Source organism: Lissotriton vulgaris, chromosome 3_1, assembly GCF_964263255.1.
Source record: "Lissotriton vulgaris chromosome 3_1, aLisVul1.2, whole genome shotgun sequence".
Taxonomy (NCBI): Eukaryota; Metazoa; Chordata; class Amphibia; order Caudata; family Salamandridae; genus Lissotriton; species Lissotriton vulgaris.
The window spans coordinates 596,666,435-596,690,504 of NC_141689.1; the positions used below are offsets into that span (position 1 = coordinate 596,666,435).

A 24,070-nucleotide genomic window follows, 5' to 3' on the forward strand; every position below is an offset into this window, starting at 1 on the left:
AGGAAAATAATACTGGCAAAGACAGCATTTTTAAAAAGAGTAATCATTTTGTTTGCGGTGTTAAAGCCATTGTACATGACAGATGTGTGTGAACAGATATATTATAATTTACTGTATCGTTGATAACCATTTCGAAAATAAAAATCCAAATGGAAACCACTGGCCTAAATCAAAAAATTGAAAACAAGTACATTATGTATGGCATCTTGATACGTATAGCAAATCAATTTTGAGAAAGATTGTGTACAATAGGTATAAATATAGAATTTGAGATCATTAAAAATGAATACATCTTTTTCCTTCTACAAATTAGCAAATAATGTTAGAGGTATTAGACCCGATTTTAACTACAAGTTAATATTAAAAATAAAAAAACAGAAAATACCAACAGCAAAAACTTGGGAGAGAAGGGCAAGAGAGCAGGTGCCAATGAATTCTGGGGGTAGAAAGGGTGGAAGAAAAGGCAAAAACTGCGGGGTTCATAAACGAGCAACGTTATGAGCAACAGCCAAAAGCAATATTCTGGAGTAAACTCACACAACAATGTAAAGGCACAGTATACTAAGTTACGCACTGAAAATACTGCTATTGCCTCAGAACAGCAGACACAGTTTGTTTTTATAGATTCATTTAAGGTCTGCAGACATGGCAACCAAGGACTTTAGAGCCGCAGTATGAAAAATGGTAACAACTCTGTTCCTAGCAGAGCTCTACCAAAATATGAAAATAATGAATGAAATGAAGAATGCAGAATTATTGTTTAGACCAGGCTTCTCCAATGAGTCTCTCCTGAACTACTAGTATCTCCCCAGCTTCATATAAGTAGCTGGTTTAAACATTATGGGAACTGCGAGGCTGACCAGAGCCGACTGGGATTGACCAGATGAGAACAAAACGACGTCATAAGAACAGTTCAGTGCTTCTTAAATTAAAAAAATGTGCATTAGTCACTAGTTCAAATATACAGGAAATAACAGTTTCTCTGCAACACTAACAATCAATAGTACCCCTTTTTAAGCTAGAAAATTAAATGTTTTTTTAGTGTTCAACAAGTGCCAAGTTACAACTTAAGTGTGTTCAAATCTTATTTGTTATATGTGTGTACTGCAGGCTCAAAAAAACAAGACGTTTTGCCATTCTTTAAATTCTGGGCCGGTCAATAAAGCGTTGATGCTTAAAGCTTCAGTTATACATTCAATGCTCATTGTGAATTTGTAACTTCTAAATTACATTTTGAAAGGAAAAAGATGTTTCATACATGAGAATGTCTGTAAACACAGCATCGTCAAAACCACTAAAAAGGATACATGGCAAACGCCAATACCAGCAGGGACCAGACAATGCTGATATTCATTTCATGTGAAGGCTTCATCAAACTGTAGTAGGCTTCTGTTACTATATACACAATTGTGGCTGCTACTGTGAAGTCTACCAACCACTGATATTCAGGAAAATAATGCAATGCTGAAAAAAACAGTACCAAAAAAAAACATAAAATATTACAAGATGTCATCTGCAGGGCTTAATGTTTTATTTTACTACATTTTGTTTTAGGGGTTCACAATGCTCTTAGAGAGTTGCTGTCTGTTTTGTTATTTCAAATCGGTTTATAATAAAAAATAGTTCTCAAAATCAGTATCGTCACTGAACTCATGATCACAAACAATCTCCATTATGTGTGCTATCTAAGAGCAATTACTTAAAGGAGAAAAGTCTCTTCTTGAAAGTATGTACGAAACAATGCAAATCCGAAGGTTACAATGCCAACAGTTGCTACTAATGAAATTGAATTTGAATCCAAGCTCATAGTGAAACATTAGACTGAAAAGAGACATTTTACACTTCTTTTGAAACGAAAAAAATGAGGAAGGGGTGAACTATCCATCACTCTCAATTCTGTTCAAATGATCACTCAGACACTGAGACAGGACAATTGCTATCATGTCTAGAGTGCAAGGCACCGTCAGTTATCTTAGTACCTTTTGACTCTAAGGTAGGAGAAACCATTTCAATCACTAATTTCTTTTCTCTTGTCAGGAAGAGGGCATATATTCAATAACATCTAGGATTATGAGTATTTGTCGTCCTCATTCATTGCACCTTCACTGGATCTCAAACACAGCATATCAAGTTCAGCCGATATCCTGGGAAAAAGGAAACCTGGAGAGCCACCTACAAAAAATATTTCAAAATAGAGGTTCAACCTGCTTGTGTTTGAACTCTGGGGTCATGATTACAAGCAGCACTGCCTGGAGAGAATATCTGGCTGGATTACAGTCAGACCAAACTACTTGAAGCTGCTAATTAACTGAGGGAAAAGACCAGGAGGACAACAGAATGCTGAATACATACATTAAAATATCTTAATAATGGCAATGCCTCCACAGTCCCAAAAATACTATAGACCACCATGTAAACAGGAAGACCATATAATTGTTTTTTACTTCTTACCTAACACATCTACTTCTGCAACAGACTTAGTTTCTAGGCGAAGATCGAGATCTTTTGGAACTGTTAAAGGTTTATTTTCAATGTGACCATTATACTTCCTGCAAGAGTCAAATTTGAATTTAGTTAAGCATGGCAAAATTATTAAAGAATTATTAATATGAAAATAACAGCAAAGACCTCAAAACAAATACATTATTTTGCTAGCACTGAGAACATTGGAGATGGAGTGGGGTAAGGGAAACCGCTTGTTGTAGAACAATACTGGCCTGACAGAAATAGGCTACGAGGAGCTCACAGTAGCACCTTTAGCAGCTATGAGACAATAATGGTGAATGTGACTGAAAGGACAAAGGTTCTCTCCAGCCAGATTCCTGAGGTCAGCTTGTCAGCTGGTGCAATGGGCACTCTTGTGACAGAGTCACGGATCTCGTCTTCTTGCATGATTGGTCTGGATTCAAAGTTTAGAGATGAGCAGCTTGAAACAACTCCCAGGCATTAATAATCCCACATCATGCAGTCGCCAGTCACAATGGTCTCATTTGGTGGAAAATGAGTTGTGCTCAAGAAGAAGACATCTAATATAGGCACCTCAGTAGCCATGGAAGAATGGCAAGATCATTGTGAATAACTGGGCTGTTTTGAAGATTAAAGTGCAGTAAAATGTATAAAGGATGGAAAACGTTTGGGGGTGCTTCCTGTATTGAGAACATTTTGTGATGTTGAGCTCAGACAAAACAATAATTGAACTGTTACAGTTATCTCACACAGTTCCAGAAATCATCTTTAGACAAACCTCAACTAAAAGCAGTAATGTAACACAACGGTAAATATTCATTAATATTCTCTTTTATTCCAGAAGAAGATATTCCACCATAATACGAACAAGCAATGGCAAGGCCAATAGGTCTCAATAGGCCAATGGGACATATTAGCTTTGCCAATGCCGTCTGGGAATGCTGTAAAGCATCAGCAAGTATGTCACCATGCATGCACACTTAAGAACTAAATGAGGCTTCAGTTTTATTTATTTACAGATCTGGGAAGGGTCAGTAAACAAATAAAATAAAAACGAAACTGAAGTAGCGCAAAAGCAAGTTTTTGAGGCAGAGGGGTCGGCAGCAATTTGTTGCCTGGTACTCCAAGAAAACAATAATAAAAACAAAAGGCGGGTGTGGGAAGGAATGTTAAGGTTAAAAGCAGCACACACAGGCGATATACAAAAGGGGAGAAAAACACAGGAAGAAAGCAATAGGGAGCACAAGGGAGTTTGATGAGGAGAAGAAAGACACAAAAGAGCATAAAGAACAAGGTACTTACCTTTGGTAATGATGTATCTGTAAGAGACATTAGTAGTTATAGATTCCTTACCTTAAAATTACCCCCAGGCGTCAGATTGGGCCCGCAGAATTTTTTTCGTAGCAGTACCCCCGCGCGTCGGCGTTGGTCAACTCCGCGTTCGCCGGCAGCGTCTTGGTCGGCGGGATGACATTGTGGTGTCTACTCAGACGCCACCCCTGCGCGCCCACTTCAGTTCTGACACAACTTTCCACGCCAGAAGCACAGAGCCATGCAAGACACCGACCACTAGTGCACATAACTCTGGCCCTGTAAGGAAGTCCTCTCCCTAGAAGTCAGTTCGCAGAACAGGGAAGATCTATAACTACTAATGTCTGTTACAGATATCGAAGGTAAGTAACTTGTTCATCTGAAAGAGACCGTAGTTATAGATTCCTTACCTTAGAACAGATACCCTAGCAATGCCAACCCAATTTTCGCCAAAGAATAACATCTTTATGTATAAGACAACCTATCGCGAGATGGTACGTTTGTGCACGGCCCGACCTTTCTTGATGCCCACATAACCCACGAAGAGTTGATAGTCCACCCGGGAGTCTTTAGTGCTGTCAAGGAAGAACAATAGCGCACGTTTTGGGTCCAGATGTTGGATTCTCTCCTACTATTTGGAGTGGTGCATAAGCGGGACGAAGGTGGGCAATGTGATGGTCTGACCTATGTGGAAAGAGGTAACCGCTTTGGGCAGAAAAGAGAGGCTAGTACGGGGGACTACTTTGTCCGGATGGACAGCAAGAAAGGGAGGTCTGGAGGATAAGGCTTGAAGCTCACACACCCTGCGAGCAGAGGTGACGGCAAACAAGAAAGCAGTCTTCAAAGTAAGGAGACGAAGTGAAAAATTATGCTGTGGCTCAAAGGGAGCGCACATAAAATAAGTGAGGACAAGATTCAAGTCCCACTGGGGCATTATGAAAGGAGAAGGAGGAAAGAGATGAGTAATGCCCTTCAGAAATCTGTTAACAGGAGACTTGAAAAGAGAAGGCTGATCGGGAAAGCGAAGAAAGGTCGAAATGGACGAAAGATAGCCTTTAAGAGTGCCCAGAGCAAAGCCCTGCTGGGACAAAGAAAGAATGAAGAGGAGAACCTCCGAAAGAGGAGAAGAAAGGGGATCCACAGCCTTTGCTGTACACCATGCCACAAATTTGTTCCATCTACAGGCGTACACCGTTTTAGTGGAGGCACGCCTGGCTGCCAAGATGACATTACAGACTTCGGGAGGAAGGTCGAAAGTTGTCAACTGTCGCCGCTCAATCTCCACGCAAAGGAGGTGGAGACTGGACAGGTCCGGGTAGAGGACCGTCTCCTGCTGCTGCTACAGAAGATCTTCCAGACGTGGCAGTCTGATCCGAGGATCGATGGCCATGCTCAAGAGCTCGGGGTACCAGACTCTTTGTGCCCAGTCCGGGGCCACAGGAATTACTTGACCAGTCAGGCTTGATCTTCTTCAGCACTCTGGGTAGAAGTGGTACAGACAGAAAAGCGTACAGGAGGCCGCAATTCCACTTGCGACAAAAGGCGTCGCCGAGCGAGTGCCGCCTTAAAAACTCCAACACGCAGAACTGCTGACATGGCGTGTTCTCTTTGGTAGCGAATAGATGTAACCAAGACTCTCCCCACTGCTGAAAGAGACCTTGCACCACCTCTGAGTGAAGATGCCATTTGTGATCTATCATGCAACCGCGGCTGAGTTCATCCGCCTTGGCGTTCAGGGAACCTGCCAGGTGTTGAACCACCAGGGATATGCCCTGATGTTCCAGCCATGCCCAAAGATGAAGAGTCTCTTGACATAGGGTCCACGACCCCACCCCGCCCCGTTTGTTGCAGTACTACATGGCAGTGGTGTTGTCCGTGAACACCTGCACTAATCCTCCTTAGACAGAGAGAAGGACTGCCTTCAGTGCAAGACTAATCGACCGGAGCTCTAGAAGGTTGATGTGGAGCCCGGACTCCGCCTGAGACCAGAGGCCTCTGATCTCTGCCTCCACCATGTGGCCGCCCCATCCCAAAAGTGACGCATCCATCACTACAGTGAACTCTGGTTGGGGGAGGGAGCTGCCGCTGACCCAATCATGGTTCGGAGCCACCACTGCATCGGACTTGCAGTCCCCTCCGACATCCGGACAACATCAGACAGATTCCCCTGATGCTGCGCCCACTGGTACTTCAGGTCCCACTGCAGAGCCTGCATATGCCTTCTGGCATGATCCACCAACAGGATGCAGGGGGCCATGAGGCGAGCAGCCTCCGCGTCCTTCCCACAGAAATCCAGGATAGAGGCTGAAACATCGGGATCATAGCCTGAATATCCCAGACTTGCTGCTCAGGAGGATAGAGCCGAAACGGCGCTGAGTCCAGAATCGCTCTGATGAAAAGGAGCTTATGAGAGGGGATTTCGTGCGACTTCTGCACGTTGATAGTGAACCCCAGCGAATGCAGGAGGTCGGCTGTAGTCTGCCGGTGGAAGACAACAGCCTGGAGCGAGCCTGCCTTCAACAGCCGTTGAGATAGGGGAAGACTGGAACCCTTGATCTGCGAAGATGAGCTGCAACCACCGCCATCACTTCAGTGAACACCCAAGGGGCGCTGGTAAGGCCCAAGGGGAGCATGTTAACCTCAAAATGCTGGTGGCCTACTGTAGGTAACGCCAGTGGGCAGGCAAGACCGGGATGTGAAAATAAGTGCCCTGCAAGTCCAAGTCTATCATCCAGTCTCAAGGGTGGAGGGCAAAGAGGACCTGAGCCAAGGTTAACATTTTGAACTTCTCCTTCCGGGTGAAGCGGTTGATGTCCCTGAGGTCCAAGACAGCATGCAGGCTTTTGTCCTTCTTGGGTACCAGGAAGTAGTGGGAGTAACAACCATGACCTACTTCTGGCACAGGGACTCGTTCGATAGCTCCCATGGCCAAGAGAGCTGTAGCTTCCTGGATGAGAAGGGCCAAGTGATCCTCAGACATGCGATGGAGCGTTGGTGGCATGGAGGGAGGCGTAGTCTCAAAGGGGAGGGAGTAACCCCTTTGGACTATCTGCAAAACCCACCTGTCTGACCTGATGTTGTGCCAGTGGGGGAGGTGATGGCGGATCCTGCTGCCCACTGGTAACTGGTGGCCCTGGAAAGTCGGACTAGGAGGCTTGGGAGGCTTCTGCAGGGGGGCATTGGTGGGCTGGCCCGCCCACAGGCCCTCAGACCTGCGACACTGGTTCCCACGTACCTGGCCATGCATGGGCTAGGTAGCTTCCAAGGCCTTGTGGCCCTGGGTGGAACGTGGTGGGGAATTCAGTCTGTTGCCAAGAAAGGGGCGAAAGGCAGACTGCACAGGGTGAGAAGTTGCTGCGAAGCCCAAGGATCTGGCCTTGACCCTAGAATCTTTGAAGCGCTCAAGCGCATTGTCCGCCTTGTCACCAAACAGGCGACGGCCATCAAAAGGCATGTCCAAAAGTGTGATTGGACATCCCCAGAGAAGCAAGACGTTCTCAGCAAGGCGTAGCGCCTCAGGGCTACCGAAGTGGAAACCGATCTACCCAGTGAGTCGGTAGTATCCAGTCCACACCGGATGGTTAACTTAGCTGCGTGTTGACCCTTAGCAACAGCGCGGGTGAGCAAGGCCCAGGCCTCCATCGGGGCTCTGTTGCAGCACTTGCGTGACTGTATCCCATACCATGTATGTATAACGGCCCAAGAGACATGCAGTGTTCACCGACCGCAGTCCTAAGCTGGCAGAAGAAAACACTTTCTTCCCAAGATGGTCTAGCTTCTTGGATTCCCTATCTGGGGGAGCAGTAGGGAATGCGCCTTTAGAGGATGAGGCTTGAACCACCAAGCTCTCAGGGGTTAGGTGTTGGGAGAGGAAAAGTGGGTCGCCGGGGCCGGGCAATGGTCGGGCAATCATCCTGTCCACAGGAGCCCCTGTTCTGGGCTTGGGCCAAGTGCCCAGAAGGAGGTCAGTGAGTCTCATTAAAAGGCAGCATGGGCTCTGAAGAGACTGCTGCCGGCTGAAGCACCTCAGTCAGGAGGTTAGTTCTGACAACCACCGAAGCTCGAGGAACAAGGCATCAGCCGCCCTATGCAACACCACAGAGTAGGTAGCTCCCTCTTCTATTGCCACGGTAGGGGGAGAAAGCATACCAAGGTCTGGGGAGGTATCCAGACCACTGGCATCACCCAACTCCTCTCGCCAGTCCGGCTCTTCAAGTTGGTCTGCTAGAGTGTTAACAGAACCCTCCCAGACCTCCTCACCCTCCTCTTGCTGCCACTCAAGGCAATGGAGAACGCCAGTGATGAACAGAGGTACAAAACTACGCTCCAGCCCTGGTATTGGCGTCAGTCGATGTCGGTCCAGTGCCGGGTCCAAGTCGGGGTCGATGCCGGTTGGGGGCACAACCAGCATCAGGGGCCCAGTCACTGGAATGGGCGCCAGGCAAGGAACCGTGAGGTCGACCGGGGCTCATCCGGATCCAGGCCTGGATCCTCGGGGCCCTCTGGCACCGAAGCCGCCGGCCTTGAAAGCCCAGGGCCCCCAGCAGAGTCTTCGGGGCCCGAAGGTGCACCAGCAGAGTCGGGCTGGCCAAAGATGCTGTGAAGCACTTCGTAGAAAGCTCAAAGCTGGACTCCATGACCGGTCCCACAACCTTCCTCTCGACGGGGACCTCTGGCGGCGCGGAGCAGACTGCCGGCCCTCCAAAAGCTTACAGGACCGGGCCCGCAAAGACTTCAGGTACACGGCCCTGAGGTCGGAGCACAACTTTGGATCGTGGTCACGCTCCAGGCACCAAAGGCACACGAGGTGTGGATCGGTGACCGTCATCAACTTGTGATAGGAGTCACAGGGATTGAAGCCGGTCCGATGATGGGACATCCCTCGTGCACCAGGAGTCGAAGACTCAAAAAAGACTTCGACAAAAGTCAGAAAAGGGTTAGTCGAACAGTGACTAATGCAAGGGGCACCCTCTCTCCTGATCTGCGGTGGCTGGTGCAGAAAAAGAACCGACGTCAGCGTGCAGGGGCGGCATCTAAGTAGACACCTCGACGTCATCCCGGGGACCACGACGCAGACGAAGAATGCAGAGTCAACCGACACCATCTGCCGACATGTAGGGGTACTGCTACGAAAAAAAAATCTCTGGATCCAGCCTGAGGAATGGGGGTAATTCTAAGGGAAACAATCTATGACTACTGTCTCTTTCAGATGCACAAGATGAAGGCTGCTGCACTGGAGGCAGATATGAAGGGCAGAAGCACAAGAGTGAGAGAGTTGAAAACCACATGCGCTCTCATACAGTGTTAAGTTAAAAGTAGTTCCCTAAGACTAAGCAGTAGAATGATAGAAGCCAGCCAATCAGAACAATGCTAAAGGGGACATGCTCCAGGGGAGGGACAAACATAACATGAAAAAGCTGGGCCAAGTAAACCTACTGAATAAGAAGCAAGCAAATGAGAAAGACAATAAAACTAACCAATGGTAAGCAAGTAGGTAATTGGAAACTAGCGAGAATGCTCAACCTAAAAAACGCACACCCCTTAAAAGTTTCACAGAGATGCGGAATAAAATCTTTTGCAATAAAGAAAAGGAAAATCTCTCTTTGATTAATGCTGGCCCTTGTTCAAGTCTGTGTGATCTTAAGTTATAAGTTAAAAACATCCATCAGAAAGATAAATAATAAAGCAGCCAGCAGTTCACCTAGCATACAACATCAGCAATGTTTACTTTTCATGGACCTCCTTAATATCCCCAAACAGAATAGGGTAGGGTGATCCATCAGTTACAGTAGATGGGTGGGTTTATTTAATAATGGATCTACTTGGGCATGCTTCAAACAACCAGGACAGTGGCAGTGAAAGATATTGATTAAATAGCACATTGAGGATTGGATTTACAACCTGCAAAGCCAACTTCCAAGGGGGCCATGGGTAAGTCGGAGAATTAGACCAGGTTTGTTGGTAACTATACACCAAAGCCCCTGCTGAGAAACTTTTTTGCACTGCAGGTTGTGCTAGTAGATTTCAAGACTCCCCCTTACTTTACTTGAGCTTTCTTGTACCAATCTCCAAAACCCTTTCAGATCCTTAGACTCGATTGCGATCAGCAATTTATCCCAGCAACTCGCTCTAGTCTATAACATTGTTTTTTATTCCTCACCAACATTTTATAAAGTCTCCTTTGCTTCCGGAGATTATACAACAATTCTACATTGTATTTTGACCTTAATCTTCTTTCCTGTTGCCTAATAAAGGTTTTGGCCTTCCTACATTCCTCGTCAAACCATCCCCTCCCTTTCTTATATACTGTGTTTTCCCTCTCAGGAGTTTCCTTCTTTAATTTTTAACCTCAGACATTCCACTAATACACTAATACACCAATTGAGTTCTCAAACCAGGAGCTGTCCTATACGCTCTTCTACCAGCAACGTCTGTTGAACCGCTACTAGTTTTTTTTAAATATTACTCCGTAATCCGAGTTGTTAGTCGTCTGGGGTAATCAATTTGGACCGGCAACACTGTATCCCTTTGTTTTTTCTTTAGCTCACACATTTTAAACCTCAACGGGAAGTGATCGTTACCTTCTTCACATAGCACCTCAAATATTTTGATCAGCTCAAAATTCCAAGCTTGTATATAAACATAGTCGATTGGTCAGAATTGCTGGCCTGACTTAAAGGTTCGCTTTGCTGGTCTATCTACATCAAATCTACCATTTGCACAAATCAACCCCAAGGCCCGCAACATTTGACCTAAAGTCGAGTCATGTTCTGACATTGCCACCCTTGGAAATATTGCACTCTTAATTTTGTAGAAGTGCAATAGATCCTGACACCATTGATCAGGGTTTAACTTATGATTAAAATCACCCAGCACTAGCACAACAATAACACTACATCCTATCACCCATTTACATTTAACAGAACCACTTTCTTGGCAATTTTGGTCGATACCAATGTTGCTTGCCCTCCTGAGGGTCTACCAAAGCGTCTTCTTACCGCTACCTTTGTATGCTGAACAAACCCTACACTTACTTGGGCATCGTCATACAGCCAGGTCTCTTGCAAGCACACAATTTCGCAGCTATCAATGATCTTTTTAAAATGTGCCTGATTTTCTATTCTTTTAAACCCATATATATTCCAGGATAACACTGTCAGGCTGTGTGATGACCCAGATACCTGGTCAATTTCATTTAGGCTCCTGTTTATATCATAATCAGGAAATGCCAAGGCTTTATATCTATTTCCAGCTAATATTGCTTCTTCGCCTAACTCCTAATCCCTATTTTTCATCGTAATTTCTAGATCATCCTTTTCTTCCCAGCAGGCATCAATCATTCTGATCTGCCTTTGTCCCAGACCTGCATGGTTTAAAAGGAATGGTCTCTCCGGTGTAATTGATCCTTGCATTTCCATCTTTTTAACCTATCTAATAACTTCTTTATGTAACTCTGGTTCCGCCCTAATTAATGCTGACTTAACTAATTCAGAATGCAGCAGAACCTTAGTGACTTCAGTGCCTTTATTGTTCACAGAGATCCCCACTTCTTTAAGATCTGCTGAGCCAATACTACGTAAACTTTTACAGTTTGACAGAGAGAAAAGCAATTGGGATCTATTTAGCAGGATTAATTTCCTCCCCTTTTCCCCCCTTTTCCCTGGTCACTCGGTTCAAAATATAACCATAAATCTGAACTACCTCTTACCTCTAACTTTCGGGGGATCCTTGATGGGTCCCTTATATTTATACTTCTCTCATGGAGGATACCAGTCTCGACATGTCCTTTGGTAGAGCTAATACTTTCACCAACTTGCGGTCTCACTCCCTTCTTATTAGCCTTTAACCCCTGGCCTGGTACCACACAATCCTTATCTGGACTATCTTTCTTGTTCTCAGGATTTCTTATGTCTTTTTTACTTCTGCCTACCGTTTCGGGCTCATCAGAGGCAGTTCCTTTACCTCGCTTATTTTCCATTAACTGGGCAAACCTTACTGACTCTTTTTCGCCCTCTTGTTCTTTCTCAGAAACTTCATTTATTGGTCTCTGCTGTGTAGGAGGTTGGGTCCATCTAATTGTTTTCTTACCCTCCCACACTCGTAGACGTGGGCTACGTAGTTTGAAACCCCTCCTCTCACTCCTTTTTTTAATTATCATTGGGTATCTTGAGACGTACACACTAGGTTCAGACTTCTCTATCAGTATATTGGGCAGCTGTCTACCCCCCTCTCGAACTTCCTCCCCAACCGGTCTAACCATGGAAGGCATAAGATCTTTAATTTGTTTTAACTCCCCTATCATAATATTAAACTGGTCCCTTTGAGCCTTTAAGGCTTCATTATTTAATACTGCTACCTCTAATTAATCTTGCAAAGTATTTTGCAGTATCATTATCGCATCAAACATTGAAGCACTAGAAGACCCCGTGACCTCTAAATTAGACACAGATGGTCCGGTGGAATCAGTTATTTTTTTCCTGATAGGTTTCCAATCCGTCCTTCTCCCTCTCATCCCGATATTCTTTTGAAGAGTGGATATTTCTTGAATACTCCTCTGCCTCAATCCCCCGTTCCTCCGCCTCCCTTCCTATCTCGTGGACACTTGGCGAGGCATTTGGCGAGGCATAAAGTCTTGGGGATGAGGACAGTCTTAGGTTCAACGATGCTGCGGAGAGGTTATGGTCGAACAGGACCTGTGAATCTTGTCCTAGACACACTGTATTGACTGAAGTTGAGCATACCATATTTGCGGAGGTTGGGTGATTTATATCCGCACTTATTTCCCGTCCTTCAAGCTCTTTCCTTTGTAATATTTCCCCACAAAGTCTTTAATTGATTTTGTAGCAGAAGAACTGCCCTTGTCCCTCCTTGGGCATGCCTGCTGCAGTATGTACCTCTCTTGGCCAACTCTTTGCCCCCTTCTTCCAAATCCATAACTTCTCCTTCCGTTATACTAAGATCAGGGTTTTGTTTCTTCTTTTTTTTAATGCCCTTCCGGGCTCTTGTTCTCCCAAGGGCCATCACCTTCAATGCCCTATCCAGCATAATATATCCTTAGTATCCAATATCAGATCTCCGTATAAACGTTGTCTCCTTTAGTACTCCCACAAAATTCAATTGGCGTTAGGTTATTTCCTTAATTTTCCCCTCTCTGTGATTACACTCACCTCTGTTCCTCGGCTACACGCTGCCCGACTGCTATTACCGAAGCAGAGTTCAGGGCTTCCTGCTTCCTTCCTCCGCACTACGTACAACTAGTTCTTTGCATCGCAGTTCGCTAATTTCGCGTTCTTATTAGCTTCTAGTTTTTTCTGTACCCTGCGCGGTAGCTCCTCAATATACACGGCGTTTGGCGTTTTTTTATTTTTTTAAGCCTTCAATGCACCTCCGCCGTTCTCTGCTCCAAAATCCGATCTGGTCCGGTCCGAGAGTGCCGGTCACGTGGTCACGTTGAGCAGCGTAAAGCAGCACAGCCAAGATTCAGAGTCCTACCACGTATTGAGACTGTACTGTGTTGTCGAGTCACTGCCAACTGTTTTAGGCTGCGGCACCTATACCATAGCTGGATAGGTCAGGATGCTGCAATTAAATAGCAATTTGCAATTTTGAGCAAGCAAAGAAGTTTAAGAGTCCCTATTAAAGCACCAAGCTAATGACCGCACAGACCTCGGTCCTGGTCAAACTCACTTAAAAGGAAAGAAAGGGCCTGAACGGAAGAAATAAGGAGAGATACCAGACATAGATATGCAAGGATCTCCACATAGATAGGTAGGGAATCTAAACAAAGATGGATAAGAAATGTTCATACAGGTGTGATGTGTAATTACACACAGGTATGTGTGAGGGATTTACACTCAGGGGTAAGCTGGGGATCGGCACTCAATTATGTGGGGAATCAGCCTAGACAAGGGCATGGATATTTGTGCTGCTGCCAATTAGCCCCATGGCGTGTAATATTGAAAGGTTGCAGCAGAGCTTACTATGAAAATGCAGGTGGAGGGATGTGTATGGTGGAGAGCACTGCTGGTCAGAGGGAGGTGTATGGTGGAGAGCACTGCTGGTCATGGACTCTTAGTGGAGAAGGTCGCTGGCACCATCTAAATGAACTGCATTGTTGCCAGTGCTACTACAGGTGGCCAGGATACACTGCACCAACAGCAAGCCTCCCAGCAATAGGGTGTGCACCCAGATGCCTATCAGAGCTCCATGACATGCCACTAGACCCACTATATAATCTGCCCCTCACAAGATGCCAATTGTGATCTTCCTCTGCTCTCTACTGAGTCACTTATGTGGTGCAACAAGAGCTACTATGGGTAATAGCTGAAATCACATGCACTACAAGCACAGGAGCAAAATGTGATCACAGAAGGAACTGTGTCCTGATGAGACAGGAGAACAGATGTGAGAAGTGGCTATTCTGAATACAGAAAGTAAGGCATGAGACAGAATGAGTGGAAAATATATGTGTTGAGCTTCACTGGATGGAGACAGAAATAGATTCTGGAACTCCTGTGTGCGAGTGTCTGACAAGGTGAACCTTGGGGACGAGGATGTCAGACAGGAAGGCCGTTGAAGATACTTAGGCTTTTTTTTAATTATTATTTTTATAAGAGCAGCTGGGATACAGATGCTTCTTGCCAAAAGTGCAGATTACAAGAAATGTGTTTGGGAAGTCTATGTGAACATATGCAGAAATAGCAGGTATTTGCGCTCTACAAATACCACTACAAATTAAAACAATTACAAAAACAAAGAGTGAGGTTGGTGGCAATATTGAATGTGAATGCAAACTTTGAATGTACCAGGATCCCGTACTAATACACACATCCAAATACATTCTGATGTGTAGATATGTCTTGGGAAATCTCTTGTAACGTTTGAAAAGTTGTAGGTAGCCTTGATTCATCCCACATCCAGAATGTCTGTTTCTAGCCTACAGTGGCTTTGTGCTTGTGTCTGCTAATATGGTGGGTGGGTGGTCCCAAGCTGCAAACTGCCTTCAAATAACCAGATGATTGGTAAGAAAAACAGCCTTGCATCCTTTTACAAAGCATACCACTGCCAAAGATGACGGCAAGGAAACACTATGGCCATTCATTCCTACTGCATGTCTGGTCTGTGAGGGGCGCAGGGAGTGTATAGTGGGTGAAGCTTTTCACCTGCTCAAAAATACATCATAATAGCAATAGGCTTGTAATGGAAGCATTGCATAGGGATACTCCTACACCTCCATACCAAAGACATGGCTGAGAATTTGAAAACATGAATGACACTTAAAACAGTAGCAGAAAGTGTTTGACCAAAAGCAACCAATGGTTAAAAAAAGGGGTGGCCTGATTAAAAAATGTGCCCCTACGCAAATCCCCGTTTGTGAAGTGGCTGGTATTCGGATTAGTGAGATAAAGATTACACTCGCAAGTTCTCTCAGGTGTTTACATATAAGCAAGTAAAACCTGTTGAGGGAAATCATTTGTAAATAGTGGGCCAAGAATATTTTGGGGCAGAAAGCATCAAATCCACATTTTGTGCTCCATTCGGAAGGGTTAAACTCAAAACAAAAGCCATTTATCACACCAAATACATTCCAAAACCTGGCAGATCTGTTTTACTTGGGTGCGGAAATTGGCACACATAGGCAGGGCCTAGGGTTTGTACATTTTATATCCAACATGAGCTAAGGCACAAAAAAATGTTGCGAGCATGGGACTCAATAGAAGGTAAGTATGAAATATTATACAACAAAAATTGCAGTTTAATCATCAATGGTAGGTAGAATAATGGTAGAATATAGAACCCTCGATGTAACAAGGAAGAGACTTGTGGCAGTAGAAAAGAGTTATGGGGTTCCAAAAAGGGAAGAAAAAAATTATTAAATTACATTTTAAGTGTTAAATATGAAAACTAAACCAGGAGAAGATTCTAAGGGGAGTCCCAACAATAAACAGTAATAAACAGAAAATAAAACAAAATGATCTTGGTATCTACATTTTTCTAAACATAGAACATCTCTAAAGTGCCAGCAGCAAATTTAAAGGCATATGAATCATGGATGAGGGTCTTTTCTTTAAAGTACTCTTCATTTCCAATGGTCCTTTAAAGCAAAGGACAATGCATTTTCCCTAACACGTCACATACTTACAAATAAATATACATTCCAGGTATACTAAGACACTCATTCTGAATGGCCCATTAATTCCACTCCATCCATGCCCAGGAGTTATCAAAAGCATGCATACCATTAACTTCAGGGGTTTGGAATAATTGGGGATTAGCCCCTTAGAAATGAGGAAGTATGGGGGATGGTAGGTCCGTTTCCCACGGTATTTCCTCATTTCTCCCTGGAGTCTCATCTGGAGTTTTCAGCTGCTTCGGGTGAAACCATACAGATCTATGGTGTTCCCTCAGATATAATACCTGAGGTACTGGTAGCTGCTGTTGCAAGGCCCGCTGGAATTAAAAGGCCACTCTTAATGAAAGCCAGGAGTTAGAACCAATAATTACCTATCCTTTTTGCTTCTCTGCTTCGGCTGCTTTCCTGCAAGGGCTCGAAGTTCTTCTTCTGTAGGATGCTGATACCAACGCAAGCTGAAAGAAGGAGACATTTTCTTGCCAACACAGCTGTACAATTCATGTGAAAAAATTCCAAGGTTTTTACGTACTTCAACTGCTCCATTGTCCAAAATCTATTTTGCTGAACACAAAGTTGAAACATTATTTAAGTGCTAAATAAAACTCAGCAAGAACCTTAATACATGGCAAATCAATATCCTCTACGAAACAGGCTACAAACTGGTTAGACCTGGCACCATTGGCGCGGGTCTCCCTTCCATTTTTGCTGTTGACTCATGTGTTTTTGCTGGCATCAGATGCTTTGGGCACTGTGCCACTGCTGTCCAGTGCCACAGTGCAAGTGCTCCCTATGGTAAATTGATGTATGAATTGGCGATTCCATAATTGACTGATTTGGTTTACTTGTCAGACCCTAGTATAGTGCACTGGGTGTGCCCAGGGCATGTAAATCCACATGCTGCTAGTGAGCGTGCAGCACTGGTTGTGCCACCCACAGAAGCAGCCTAGTAAAATGTGTCTAAGGTCTGCCATTGCAGAGCCTGTGTGCAGTCTGGTACTGTCATGCTGACTTGGGAAGTGCTCCCACTTGCCAGTCCCTAAACCTTTCCTTTTCTTCAAATCAGACACACTATGGTAGGCCCAAGGGCAGGGTGCATTGCAAGTATAAGGTAGGACAAGCCCTAATGTGTGTGGCATGTCCTAATAGTGAATTACAGCCATTTTCGTTTTTCACTATTGCAAGGCAGCTGTTCTCCATAGGCCAGAATGGGCAGTTAGATTATTACATTTTATAATCCTAACTGACTAAGGGAACACAGTAGAAATTCGAGTTTAGTATGCCTGAACACAGAATCGTAAAATGCATCTTTTGGTGAAGTTGGTTTTAACATTCTGTGTTTGAAAATAGCAATTTTAGAAAGTAGGTATTTTCTTGTCTAACTATCCAAAGCCACTCTCTGCTAGGTTGTGTATTCCTTGTCTGGAGTTTGAGTGACAGGGCTGGGGGATTACAGGAGACAGAATGAGTCAGCCCAGTGGTGAATAGAGAGATCTGCATCTAGATGGGTGGGAGGAGCTGCACCTGGGACCTGAGTAGGGCTGTGCCTGCCTTCCACAATGCTGTCCACCACCACGAGGTGAAGCCAGGGCCCTATTCAAGCTGGAGTGCTTTTTATTAAGTCAAAGATAGCAATGACATTACGCAAGGCCACACTGCACACTCAAATTATGGAGAGGTCAGGAAATAGCCCCCCTCCCACTCTTTCTCCTGACCGTGACAGAGTAATCACAGATCGAAAGGTGTTGGAGCACTTTGTTAGTGTTTATAGCTCGGATCATATGTACCTCTCACTTCAAACTTTGTGTCTGAGTAATTTACAACACTTACACATCTTCACTGCACTATTTATCAATACTTTGAAGATGTCGGAGGCCGGTCTCTTCCCCTGATATTTACAATCTAAAAAGCGGTTGAGAAGGCCCTTTATTACAATGCAACAGGTCTCGCATTTGCAAGAGTTTAAGCTATTAGTATTGTAAATGACAATGACTTATTCAGGTTTTAAAACCCAAAACATGAACAAAATGCATTTTCATTTAAAATGCCAAAAGCTCAAACGTGCATGAATGCGAGACCTATTGCATTGAAAAAGCTTGTTCTTATAGCCCCGGAATAGGCCTCCATGGTGCCACACAGCCCGCGTCTGAGCGCTAATAAACCAATAACACAACTATACAGGCTTATAGAGAGGCTTTTTCTTTGGGAAATGGGGACGTTAATGGTTACTGACTAATATCTAGGATTGATACTGTTCCTTACCATTTGTGTCTTCAGCCAGAATGCTAGTACATTTAACCTGGATAACCAAGGTTCTCCCATTGGGCATTAGAATCTCATCTATTTTTAGGAGCTTTGTGGAGGCATACCCATTTGTGAAACCTGGCCACCTGCCAAAGCTGGTCTGTTGGTGATTAGGGGTGTTCTGTCGGAAGAGGAGGAGGACTTGGTAAGGGGTTAGGCACGCACCCTATCTTGCCCAATTATTATTATTATTTTTTTAATGATAATCAACCAATATACGCCTCTTTACTCCATCTTGACAGCAGACCACAACACTGCTCCCGTAAGCAATGAGGAAACAAAGTTTGACTCTGTGGGCATGAAACACTCTTGCCCATTCCCTGGTCAGACCAGATCGAAAGAAGGAAATATCAGGTCTCTTTCACGCCCAAAAAATAGCAGCCCTGTCATATTTCCCAAGCAGTAGAGAAATTTGTTGGACCCTGGCATCTCAGCAAAGGCAATGTGCAAGTTCTGCCATTCCCCAAATGTGTATGCATTGGCCGTGGGGACAGAGATAAGTAGAAATGCTCAGGGAACCTGTGGTAAATTAAACATTAGGAGGGTTGGGTATTCTTAGTAACGTAGTTAGTGCACTAGTTGTCTGCTAATACTTTGTCAAAGGAGTCCTGAGAATGTTTATGGCTGAAGGCACAGGAGCATTCCAGATGAGACAGTTTGATGCTGGCCTGGTGAAAACTCTGATAAATGGAATCCTTTTCCTTGGAAACAAAAACCTATTTGAATTATACACCATTTGGCCTCTTTTGTGGAATAGTACCTACTACAGAGGCATATTATGAGATTGCACTGGAGTGGAATATTATAAAATAGAGTAGGAAATCCGAATCGTGACAGGCAACACCTTGACAAAGTAAGTCATAACAAAGTAGGGTGGTATGAACTTGAAGTCACTTTGTGAAGAACCGATGCACATGGGAAACTGGACCATTGAAAGAGAAATTGGTCTGTCTGTCAGGGAACCAAAAAATCAGCAGAATGCTTGAGCAAACTGAAGTTTCCCGATTACAAATCGGACCTGCTTCAGGAAGTCCCAGATGGCCTATTCCAAACACAGGGCAAGCCGGACAGAATATTTTGCAACAGAGAGCACTAAAAATAATTTCAAATTAGGCTTTGCAGAGCACCCAAAAGAAAACTTGATAGGGTACACTGATGGCCTTCACTGGTCGTAAAATCTTTATCACTCATTTCCTTGAAGTTCACTGATGCAGAAAGTTCTTCAGAAGATACAACACCACAAAACCCATATAATCCTAGGTGTTCCAAATTGAGCCAGATGGGCTCGGTAGTACAAGAGAGTAGAGAGGCGCACTCAGTGAAGTCATTAACACAAAAAGTTCATTAAATGTGTAGATCTTCTGTTCTTTTCTTAAATATATTCTTTATTTTCCTTTTACATACAACGGCACAGCCAACGCGTTTCATTCCCATTCGTGCCTAGGGAATTTCATCAGGACTGCAAGAAGATATTGACATACATAAGTATTTGATTTACCTTATGTTTAAATATACATATAAAATGACACATGTCCAAGCTAGTTTACAAAAAGTTTTTACAAAGAAATTAGAAAAGGAAAATAAAGAATATATTTAAGAAAAGAACAGAAGATCTACACATTTAATGAACTTTTTGTGTTATTGACTTCACTGAGTGCGCCTCTCTACTCTCTTGTACTATTGCTCTGACAGACCTCCTCGGCAGCGGATGGTGAGAGTAGCTGCACCACCAAATATTTTTGAAACAGACAAAGTTGATGTGCGAAACCTTGGTCTGCTGCTGTGTGATTTGGTTTATTGTTCAGATGGACTCGGTACACAAAACTGCTGCAGCTCCATTATGCATATCTTCGACGTTTTCCACAAATTGAAAACCTTCCCTCATAACCAAAAGAGCCAACTACTTCACCTAACTAAATCTTTGCACTCTCATTCTTTGTTCTTGAAACTTGGAAACCTAACTGACTGCTTTTTTGATGCCTACGATGTAGTGGAGGATTCCTAGCATTCAGACATCATCTAGGGCAGTATATTCCAGTAGGTGGTCAATTTTTGAAGTGTGATGTACACCACTTGTCCTGGCCCGCATTAAGCAGTAACATGTCATTAAATGTGACATTTCTCTTGTGAAAAAGGATCAAATATATGGATCTCATGGGTTGCTTGGTGGCTACCTCTGTTAAATTTCCTAAGCAAGGGGTCTGTTGCCACCCTACTGTTACTATCCAGGTTCTTGTAAGATCTTCAACCTAAACCTAGCCTAGAACTGCCCTTACTCATGGGCCAGCCAATCAAACCCCTGCAATTAGTCTACGGAACACAGTGCTGCAGGCAGAAAGAACTTCAGCAAGAAGGTTTGGAGATGTCAGTTCTTTCAGAATCTTCTCTTTACAATATTCAAGGTATAAACCAGTAACAAAGATTGGCTGTCTCTCCTCATCCAGGTTTCTGTGGCAGGATTCAGACAGTACAAGTATTACATGATTCTGTCAGAAATGCAGCACTAATGAAACATAATAAGGACAATCACTGGATAATACACTCATTGTACTGGGTAACTCACAAATCACTTCAGGAGGCAAATAATGCTTAACGCTACTGCCAAAATGTATGGGAGAGAGCAGAAACATAAATGCACTATCCAGAATACATTTATCTTAGAAATCACTAACATTCACAAAACTAGGATCCCCAAGAAACAGCAAGAAAGTGCATTACCTTCATTACCAGAAAAAACCTACTACCCATGCCGTTCACTGACAAAATTCAGCAGAGTGTTTGAGAGATCAAACAGCAGTGGAATAATTGAGAGTAATGTTGCGATCTAAAGAATGCCATGAAGGGGACTGTGTCCATGGGTTAATAGTCTTTGCTTTTGAGTTTAAGCCAAACCTGCTCTTACAATCTGTCTCTGGCATGTAAAATCTGAAAGTAAAAAGTCCAAGAAGGAATCTTTCATAGGGTGAAAAGTTAATAGAACGCAGTGTACCTACTATGGAGCAGAGATCTTCTTACCTGCCATTACAGAGAAGCCATCGAGCAAGAGAATAATGAGGCATGACCTTCTGTATGATACTGGCCATCACCATGGTAACAACAAGCTGTACACCTATCACACCCTATGAAACAAAATATGTTGATATGAAATCAGTATATATAGTTCAAATATAATCAAGCAACACATACAGGAATTTACAGGTGTCTCAAATATGCACAAAAAACATTTGTCATGAGACAAACTAAAAAAGCGAGTGAACAAAATAAGAGGAAATATTGTTCAGAGCTATAAAAACATAATTGCAGTCTGTTCAGATCTGGACTACAACTACAACTGGAATTTGACTGGAATAGATGGAAGCTTCCAGGCAAGTTTCAGCTACTCGTGTAATACTTTAAAAAGAGACAGCAATTTGACTCTAAAATTGCAATGATTGACAGAATGGTACGTCCTCTCTAATCGAGGTGGGGTGGTGGGGAGGGGTCGGGGGGGGGGGGGGGGGGGAGGGAAGAGTTGCGTTGCTGTCCAAAGTTCAATTATGGGGCATGGGTGTTAAGGGAAAGTGTTTTGCACAAACTTCACAATATTACATGCGCATGTATAATGTGTTGTGAATGTGCAAGTTGTAAATAACAATTTTGCTAACTTCAAATATGAAATCTATTTGATATTTACATTATACGAAGAAAAAAAAATCTCTTTGTAAACCTAAGGACCTGGGAGGTGTACATTTCCCAAAATTTTCAACAATATCATAATGCTTTTGTTTTAAAAACAAAGTACCACCATATATGGTAGGCACTGACTCTTTGCCTAATAATATTTATCTCTGATACAACAATTAATAGAATCCTCCATATGGACAAAACAAAGCTTAAAATTTCGAATAGAACAATTTTTGGGAAAAATTGGGTTTTGAAGGGCATAATTCAAATAAAAAAAAACACAATATATACCTATGGTCTTACACATGTGTATGTGGTGTGATATTGAAGAGCCCTAGTTTATCTCTCAACTCTGAAGGTGTTGTAACACCGGGGAAGGCATCCCTTAAGGATAAGACCCCTCACTCACCCGAAGGTGACATGCTTCATCATATGGGGCCTCCTTACCAGTGGGGAAAACCTAGTCACCACTGGGAGCTACTACTTCTGGGTTTTAAGGAAGGAGCTCAGAGATGTTTTTTTGGAGTCGGATGGTAATCCCATATGTGTACTGTTGTAGGTTGAGTGAGGTATGTTGCAGCGCTGTGTGAGGATAGAGGAATGTGAATTAAAACTGTCTAGATAGGTCACCAATAACCTTTATTCCTGTGTACTACCTGACAGGGTTAAAATGTAACAGCACAGTGGTATGGATATGAACCACTGTTAGTGATAGGTCGACATGTTTCAGCCTCTTGATCTATTTTTAGTATCAGCGGCTTTCTTCAGGACCAGATATTTATACGATGCTGCTGCAATTTAGTGAATAAAGCAAAAAAGAAAATAGGAAAATGTTGGTAATACACCACCAGTACCCCTGCGCAATATTATTGCTGTGTCAGGTCATACTCTGGATATCTGTGAACAAAGAGTAAAATACAAAAGGTGGTTGTTGAGGAGAGCAAGAAACATATATATTGGGCAATTCAAAACCACATCAATATATTCATATCACATGTGTCATGTGCATATTTTCCTATAACTATGTCACACATAATAAATGCCTAATTATAAGCATATAGGACTTACCCACAATTGTTGAATAGTCCAGCCTCACCTCTACCGGTCAGGTTGCTCAGGAGGGAGGCCCCGGACTGCGGGAGGAAAAAGATAATGTAGTAGTTGCTAACCACACTATCTTACTATTTCCAAAATCTAGTTTCTCTCAGTGTCTGGAAGGGTTCCCAAGTGAGGGGCTGTGCATAGCGAGGTCAGTATTTTTATACGTATTATCCATACTTGTGTTCTAGAAACATGTGTTCAAGAAGACTAAAAACCCAGTTGTTCTGAGGGGAGATTAGCTAGAAACTTGGTACTTATAGTGGATTATATCTTGGTTACAGAAAGAAGGAACCTATATACCAAGCGAAGTTAATAAAGACTTTCTGTAATTTAGGTCTATAAGTAATTTTCTATTACCAAGAACCTTCCAACCCTTAGTGGTCTATGTGGGTAGCAAGCAGAAAGGCTGCGCATCCTATCAGTACCACAACAAGCCAGCAGAACTCACCTGTCCGTCGGTACCTCTTCGTGGAGTAGAGCTAACCCCGGGAGGTACCGAACAGCAGGTATGCCCGCCTTTTTGTAGTCACCTCAATCAGATTAATTGCCCTCAGCTGTGTATTGCTGGTCCTTACAGTGGACGCCGTCTTAGTTTATGCCTGCATTTTCGGGTATTAATGCGCATGTGCAGCTATAAACCACTGCTGGGTGGCGCACGCGCTTGTGCGTTCTCTCTGCCTTCTTTATTGAACGTGGCACGCATGTTTGTTAATGTCACGCTAACTACTCGCGCATGCGTTTCAGTGCTGTTATATTATTCAAGACAGTAAGCTGACCATGCTTACGAAGATGTACTCTATGTATTGTTGTTTTCATTAAAAGAACTGCTTTGAATACCGGCAACCTTATATCTCTCCGTATTTCTTTAATGGAGTTACAAGTGATTAGTCCAAATATCAACTGCTACCATTGTTTCTCATGGAACGAGTAAGGAGGTATTGTTCTATACTCGAGTGATATTTATAGGGATAATCCTATCTCTAAATAAGTAACTCTTAGGTGAAGCTTTATAAGGGGATACTTTAGAATATTATTGTTCTTCAGTGCATCTTAATTCAAATAAATGAAATCTTTTGGGGCTCTCGTCCGGAAATA

At 43.5% G+C, this 24,070-nt stretch overlaps 1 protein-coding gene across 1 annotated transcript in view; it reads right to left on the bottom strand.

The window, feature by feature from the left end:
- The window catches only part of TMEM161B (transmembrane protein 161B), a 341,202-nt gene that overhangs the window by 247,751 nt on the left and 69,381 nt on the right, over positions 1-24,070 (bottom strand). Inside the window, exons 2-5 of the mRNA XM_086960872.1 lie at positions 21,227-21,330; positions 16,282-16,365; positions 2,452-2,549; positions 1,308-1,464 (exon numbers count right to left, since the gene is read on the bottom strand). Of these exons, the coding sequence (XP_086816998.1) occupies positions 1,308-1,464; positions 2,452-2,549; positions 16,282-16,365; positions 21,227-21,330 (443 nt within the window). The remainder of the gene's footprint in view (positions 1-1,307; positions 1,465-2,451; positions 2,550-16,281; positions 16,366-21,226; positions 21,331-24,070) is intronic.